We start from the raw sequence: 8274 nt of genomic DNA, 5'->3' as shown, positions 1-8274 counted from the left end.
AGTTCACACAGGCTTGAGCAGAAACACATATGAATCAGAATATTGTTGTATTCTAAGGAGATAAAAATCACATTGACATCATTTACTTGGGGCATCCACATAGAACATTTATTGCTGTGTAGTCAGGCTTAAACCTTTGATGCCATATTCATTGACATAAGGATTTGTCTTAAAGATAGGAGTTATCTTGGAAGCTGAACAGCCCTTCAAGGTTGCTTTGTGTTTTCCCTCAACCCATATTCTCATATCTTCATTTTCAGAAAAAGACGTTTCAGGCAGAGGCTATCACCACCTGAAGTCATAAACACATACACACACACACACACACACACACACACACTCAGATAGATGCCTGTCACTGATATCACTCAAGATATTCAACATCATATGATACATACATAGGCAGTCATCAAATTGATTTTGCGAAGAAAGGGCAATCTCCAATTTTCCCCATCGCCTCATTATTTTAACACAAAAAAAGGGAAAAAGATTAAAACACTAGGGATACAACAGTCATACTCTAGAGATCAGCCTTAAAGAACAGCATCTCCTATTTGGACACAGTAAATAATCAAGCGGCAATATAAAAATAAATAAATTTAAAAGATGCAAATTTTTTGTTCATTGCTCGTGACAACTTTGATCTTAAGCTACTTTGTTTGGAAGGAGGTTGCTACAACATATGTGTTAGAGAAGAGGGGATGAGTGCATCAAAGGTATTATTTAAAGAGGAAGAAGCATCCCACTTTGCAATCCCGAAACTATGCTAAGGAATGCTGACGTGTCGCTAATCAACATGGTGCAATGTGACACTCAAATTAAAGCTTTCAAAGAGATTAGAAAATGGTTTACTATATTTGTAGTTTTAGCATAGGAGGCTAAAAGCAAACAAAAGTCCCTGTGTATATCCAGGAATGTCTGTGAGCTAGAAGGATCCTCATGTGCTGAGAGAATATGGCTGTTCTCTCTTTCAGATGTCCCCTGGGATTAAAAAGTCTGGAAAAAGTCCCAGAGGGATCAGTGCTCCCAAAAGTGTGCCCGAGGGAACTATCACTTCAGCATACAAAGTTTGTTTAATTTTTTTGCTTGGTTGTGTCAACACACTTCACGCCTCAAAAAAAAAAGTTTTTGGGTTCCTTAACCTTACCTTAAAAAATGGAAGCCACTGGCAGACAAAAGGTCCTCGACAGTAAGACAGACAGATTGTATGGGTAAAGGTATATAGAGACAACGTAACGTCAACATTTCCATGTACCTATGTTCTCTTCTCTACAAAAATAGTTAGTAGAAATCACATGGTACTAGTCACCCAACACTGACATCATGATACACTTTCACATATAGGTAAAAATCTCGGTTAAATGCAATCTTATCATGCAGACAAGGTCTCCCTCTACTCTCACGGCCAGGTCAGTTAAACTCAATTCCAAAAGACTGGAGAGGCCATGATGTCACAGGTAGTGTGCTTGAACTCCATTTCATGATGAATCACTTCTTTCTGAACAAGCTGTTCTTGGGGCATGTGAGATTTCATAGGGCAACAAAAAGGATGCCCACTGTCCACAATATTGTTTTATTTCTGGGGGTTTATCAATTTCCAACCAAATGACCTCTCGTTCACACACACACTTCTCTTTCCTGTCTGAGTGAGAAATGTTGGGGATGAAAAGAAAAACCAATTTCACATAACCACTGCATGCAAGGTTAAGACCTCTGTAATGTCTCACTTTCCATTTGAATTGCTTTAGCACTCAAAACCATGTTTACATACAGTAGGCACACACCTTTACTCAATCAAGACTTATTATCTCCCATATCAAAAATACATATAGGTGTGGTGAGGTGAGAAGATGAGGATAACTTGTTTCATACCTTGGATACCTGAGGTGGTGCTCCGACACACACAAGCGCGCGCACACGCACACAGAAACACACACTCTTGAACTCTCCTCCACCTTGCATTTTACTCCGATCTCAGCAGAAGCTCCTGTGCCAGAGCGAGTAGGACCTGTTGTTTCCGTCTGCCAGAACAGATGGACATTAGATCCGCTTTCTGCTCACCCAGCCAAACAAATGCCCTGCCTATTCCTTCCTTCCGCCTTAAAATATTCTGCCGTCTCTGTGCCTCCTCCCACTCGCATACTTCACGGCCTCCGAGACATAAACAAACCAAAACAGTCTCTGTCGGTGTGGATAGCTATTTCAATTTGGATACTTCTATTTTTGCATTTTCAACTTCAGTGAACCCGAGCAGAGATGGGGGAAAAAGAAAGGTGAAACAGGAAAGCAGCAACAGGACTCCTCCTACTACGTTTTTGATTTTTTTTAGCTATGTATTTCTTTCTGCTCCCATGTTAACTCCCTGATATTATTCAGGCTGTCTGGATCTGTAAATGTGACCAGAATCTTCCCTGGTCTCCTCTGAGGGGTTACAACCTTCAAGAGGATATAAAAAACCCACATCCAGCCCATAACTGCAGGGGCCACATGTAATCCTCAACAACAGACCATAACAGGACCACTCTCCAAGGTTGCACAAAATAGGAATGGAGGAGGTTGTTACTTATGTTCAGAAAGGGGGCTCAAGTGAGAGTTTGGTTTTGGAGTACAGGACATCATGTGTCATCTAGCCTCTCTGTGCCTGTGTGGGGACAGAGAGAGAGTGAGAGGGACAGCAATGGGTGTAGATCCAAAGAACCGAGAGACAAAGAAAGGGTGAACAGACGGTTTCATCTGGTTTTCCGACAGGGTCCAACCGTCGTTTGACTTGAGCTCTTCCCTTTGGGCCCCTCCTCCCCATCACCCTTTTCCCCTCCTCCTGCTCGCCTTCTCTCCCCCACTACAACCGTCCAAGGGTTGGCCAGAAATCCCTGGGGGTCCATCAGCTCCAGGCCCAGAATCCCCCTGCGGGCCTCCCTGCCCCGTGATGACAGAAGCATCCCGCCTTGGTCTAGGCTACCAGTACTGTTGCATTTTTTCACTGCCCCTCCAGGGGGCACCAGGCAGCTGGGTGATAGCAGTGAGGTCAGAGACAGGCTGCTCAGTGTCTCTGACAAGTGTTCACTGTTGCCCGCCTGGCTGGAACCACAGCCTCCAATTGATGAGCCGATACCTATGCCCAGGTCTTCATCGGAGGGGTCGATGGAGTCATCACGGGTGTAGCCTGGGCTCGTGCTTCCTCGGCCGCTGCTCTGGCTCCGCTGGTGGCCCCTTGTAGCCTGGAGAGTCAGGGCAGATGAGGGGCTGGGTCTGAGACATAAGTTCTGGTCCGGGGAGCAAATGGTAGTACTGTCCTCGGGCATCAGGACAGGACATAGCAGAGGTGAGGAAGCTATGGGCAATGGCAGATCCAGGTTCTGAGGGGGAGAGATGCTGAAGCTGAGCCCCTCTTCCAGGGTGGTCTGGAGGCTGCCCTCAGAGCTTCCTGTAGCCAGGGATGAGTCACTGTGTGATGGGTACTGCAGATAGAGAGCAGATGGATTGGGATGGTAGGAGGGAGAAAGTAGAAGGATGTGAATTTCTAATTCAAGAAATGTTATGAACCTCTATTACTTTGATCATATCATAACAAATGACTCTTGTTACAATCGAGTTTTCACAATACAAAAATTATTTATCACCATCTGTCATGTTGGATCTGGTCTGGCCCAGCAGATGTGAGGAACTTGTAATAGTGCTCTGTGTGGCGTTGATAAAATCTGTTCAGACATATACTGCCCTTTTCCTCTCCAAGCCCCTTGTGTTACGGATTTCAACATCCCTCTAGTAACACTTGGTGATGCATTTTAATGTGAATAACTTTGCAAAGAGCATGTCTTAAACATTTAGTTTCAAGCTGCAATGCTCTTGCCTGCTTGTCAACTAGCTACAGTAAAAGCCTGGTTTTTCAATTATGGCCTCTAAATCTAAAGCAATGCTTTAGATTTAGAGGAACTAACCAATCCCATTAGAGTTAGTCTTGTGCTAGGCCCTTTGCTAACTCCTATTGCTGTTTTAGGGTACCATTAAATCAATTATGCTAGTTTCTATTGTCTTTAAATGACAACCACAAAATCGACGAAAAGCATTTCTTGACACCGTTTTGATGGGAGGTTTCTCCATTGCTCACTTCTCCAAATCACCAACATGTTACCCATAACTTCAGGTTTGACAAAGAATCTGCTGCTCAACACTATTTTGGAGTGGCACAGTCACTGAATTCCTGCCCAGTAGACAAGTGATTGGTTTCCTTAAAACAGAACAACCCAGCAGTAGACGAGGGAGTAGGGCTTGGGTGGCGAGGCTATGTTTGACCTGACTAAAGGCAATTTGTCATTCAGATTTACAAAAATCAAGTTCCTGCCCAAGCTTCACTATAAATCTAATAACCTCCTCAATACTATGGTTCCTAAAACACCGCCAACTATTTATTAGTCAAGCCATTTATTATTCTACTTTTTTGGATTTTTTTCCCCCCAATTGTATCCGGCCAATTACCCCACTCTTCCAAGCCATCCCAGTTGCTGCTCCACCCCCTCTGCTGATCCGGGGAGGGCTGCAGACTACCCCATGCCTCCTCCCATACATGTGGAGTCACCAGCCACTTCTTTTCACCTGACAGTGAGGAGTTTCACCAGGGACACGTAGCACTTGGGAGGACCACGCCATTCCCCCCAGTTTCCCCCCCCCCAAACAGGCGCCCCGACTGACCAGAGGAGGCACTAGTGCAGCAACGAGGACACATACCCACATCCGGCTTCCCACCCACAAACAGGGCCAATTATGTCTGTAGGGACGCCCGACCAAGCCGGAAGTAACACAGGGATCGAACTGCCGATCCCTGTATTGGTAGGCAACGGAATAGACTGCCACACCACCCAGACACCCTTATTATTCTACTGAAGACTTCTTGGATTTGGCCTGACCAACCTCTCCTCACCCTACCCGTGTGCTGAGCATCTTGCTGTGGGCTCCTGGGGAGCGAAGGGAGTCCCAGGAAGCAGGGGAGGTCAGCCTCAGGCCCCTGGACAGGCGCAGGCTATTAGTGCGTGGAGGAGCTGGGATAGCTGAAGCTGCAGGGTGAAAAAACTCTGCAGGCAGACGGAAAAGAGGAGAAACGCTGCTGGCTCCTCCCCCTCTCTCCTGTCCCTCAGCGGTCCTCTCCTCGTTACTGTTGCTGGAAACCCAACCTTAAAGAAGAGATAATGAGCTCCTTAGATTTCTGCCTTTGTGTTGGATGAATATTTAATTGAACAAATGTTATCATCAGTGAATTCTCTCTAGAGAATGCAAGTTCTGTATTAGAATGATGAACACGCTTTATTTCTAATCTTAAATCTTATTTATTGCATTGAAGATTGTGCGATTCATAATGCGAACAGCTGTTATGGCTGCTGGCCAATCCCACCACATGTAGTACACAACGAGTTGAAAAAGAACAAAAGAGATTTTAGATTCCACTCAGAAAGGTGAACAAGAAGTGGAGCCACAACATAATGAACACTTGGAACTGGAGCTGAACAGTTTTGATTTTTTTTAATATGTATTGCAATATAAAAAAATAAAAAGGAGTTTTATAATAAGCGAGGGGATATGAGGCAGTAGCAAGACCTTTTCTACTAACAACATTTTTAACAAATGTATTTTCTTTTGTGAATATTACTTTTTTCTCATCAATGCACTGTGAATTAATTCTGTGTTTTAATAGCCTAACTGGGGACAGGAGTTTTAAATTAGCAGTCGCTAGAAACTGTGCAGAACATCAGTTATAAGCTGGAACAATGTTAAACCGCACTGTCCATATCCAATAAATTAAACAAATAAAATGAAATAAAATAAGCAGCGTTTAACTTTCGAAGCTCCAGTTACAAAGAATTGATCTCTCTAGCAATGATTAGAGTGATTTGGGGGGGGGGTATAGCAGGTGTCCAAGATGTCATTAAATCGGACTGAATTACATCATTTGTCAGCTGCGTTAGACTATTTTTCTTCAAGATAATCATAAAAAAATGGATCCTGTTAGATTTCCGTTTCTATTAAGCAATAACAGATTTAGCCTAACATGACTAATGGCCCAACTGGCGTTACACTGCACATGGGTATACCATCGTCCCTCATCTAAACCGCTTATCTTGCTCTCGGGGTCACGGGATCCTGAAATTATATATTGTTGAGCCCTATTTGCAACGAAAAGGATCAGTCACCACTTCAGCTTCCTCAGGTCATCACAAAACCATCCAACTTCAGAAAGGCTTTCTGTCCACATGATCTGTTTCAGTGACTAATTTCAAGAAGAATGCACTCGTGCCCTGTAAGTCCTGCGTGGTGGCTTGCAGCAGTGCTGCTGGGATGCTGCAGTTAGGCTACCATCGCTGCTTTTCCACAAGGCCACAGACTACGCAAAAAAATGAAACAAAATAAAAATAAAATCCAATAAACCTGTATCCGTCAGTCAACATCCAATAGCGCTGATGAACTGTGTTCTCATTGGACAAAGTATTCTTTTTTTCCCCTCCAATTGTACTTGGCAAATCACCCCACTCTTCCGAGTCGTCCCGGTCTCTGCTCCACCCCTCTGCCGATCCGGGGAGGGCTGCAGACTACCACATGCCTCCTCCCATACATGTGGAGTCACCAGCCGCTTCTTTTCACCTGACAGTGAGGAGTTTCACCAGGGGGACGTAGCACGTGGGAGGATCACGCTATTCCCCCCAGTTCCCCCTCCCCCTGACAGGCACCCCGACATACCAGCGGAGGCGCTAGTGCAGCAACCAGGACACATACCCACATCCGGCTTCCCACCCGCAGACACGGCCAGTTGTGTCTGTAGGGATGCCCGACCAAGCCGGAGGTAACACGGGGATTCGAACTGGTGACCCTCATGTTGGTAGTCAATAGAATAGACCGCCACGCTACCTGGACGCCCCTGGACAAACTATTTTGCTAAAAAATATTTTCCAGGTCTGACTTAGTTGACACAGACCCTCGTCTCCTTTGGGTGTTGACATTAACACAAAACCCCCCCAAACCAAACAAACCGCAGTATCAACCCTGGAAAGATCAATATTAAAATGTAAATTAGAGGCGTGTATCTGCATATCTGGGAATGCATATTTGTCAATTTAAGCCTGCATTCTGATTTACATGACATGGAATATCAGCCTGCTATTACATACAAATCTTTATTTGCTTACTGGGGCTCTTACGTGGTGGATTTTCATGCTGCTGGTTTGTCTGCACCTCCATCTCCAGCAGTGCTACGTCCTTCTCAACCGCAGAGCTGAGGGCGAGGCAGGGCTGATCGAGGCCCGTCTGGGCCTGGGCCATGGTCTTGTGGCTCCCCTCACAACTGCCACCGACGCCAGCCTCCTCAGAGCTGTGGGAGTCACTGCTGTCCCTTCCCTAAAACACAGTAAAGACACTATGGCATCGAACAGAAACAGGAAGTCCAGCTGACATCAGGTGTTGCACTGACGAGTCCATCCTTTTTGGCAGAGGGTTTGGTGTCAGTGAAATAAGCTGGTGTAGATGATGGTTGGCAGGAAAACCTGCATGATCCTGGCACTCCAAGGCACATGGCTGCCTATGTTTGCTCTAGGTGTCATACACCCCACATAGAAAGCAGAAATGCAGATGCGACTGTCACTAACGACAGCTTTGGTAGTTGAAAAAATCTATTGATTATTCTGCCAATTAATTGAGTTAATCGGATAAGAAAAAAAGGTTTTTTTGGACTTTCCCCCCTTTTTCTCCCCAGTTGTATCCGGCCGGGTACCCCACTCTTTGAAGCCGTCCCGGTCTCTGCTCCACCCCCTCTGCTGATCCGGGGAGGGCTGCAGACTACCACATGCCTCCTCCCATACATGTGGAGTCACCAGCCGCTTCTTTTCACCTGACAGTGAGGAGTTTCACCAGGGGGACGTAGCACGTGGGAGGATCACGCTATTCCCTCCAGTTCCCCCTCCCCCTGAACAGGTGCCCCGACCGACCAGAGGAGGAGCTAGTGCAGTGACCAGGGCACACATCCGGCTTCCCACCTGCAGACCGGGTCAATTGTGTATGTAGGGACGCCCGACCAAGCCGGAGGTAACACGGGGATTCGAACTGGTGATCCCCGTGATGGTAGGCAACGGAATAGACCACTATGCTACCCGGACACCCAGGAAAAAGTACTTTTAAGTGCTTTATTTAGGAGCAACAGTATAACATAAAACTCACTCTGGTTCTCTCCCTGTTGCCCACTGCAACCCAGTATCTCCATGTGATAAGCAGGAACATATTAATCGCATCAGCCAA

At 45.8% G+C, this 8274-nt stretch overlaps 1 protein-coding gene across 1 annotated transcript in view; it reads right to left on the bottom strand.

The window, feature by feature from the left end:
• Window positions 1–2729: 2729 nt before the first annotated feature.
• The window catches only part of LOC130119999 (voltage-dependent T-type calcium channel subunit alpha-1I-like), a 287779-nt gene continuing 282234 nt past the window's right edge, over window positions 2730–8274 (bottom strand). The window contains exons 34-36 of the mRNA XM_056288611.1: window positions 7173–7380; window positions 4924–5168; window positions 2730–3458 (exon numbers count right to left, since the gene is read on the bottom strand). Coding sequence (XP_056144586.1) covers window positions 2730–3458; window positions 4924–5168; window positions 7173–7380 — 1182 coding nt within the window. The remainder of the gene's footprint in view (window positions 3459–4923; window positions 5169–7172; window positions 7381–8274) is intronic.

Source organism: Lampris incognitus, chromosome 10 (assembly GCF_029633865.1).
Source record: "Lampris incognitus isolate fLamInc1 chromosome 10, fLamInc1.hap2, whole genome shotgun sequence".
Lineage (NCBI taxonomy): Eukaryota > Metazoa > Chordata > Actinopteri > Lampriformes > Lampridae > Lampris > Lampris incognitus.
This window is presented reverse-complemented; position numbering and strand designations above follow the sequence as displayed.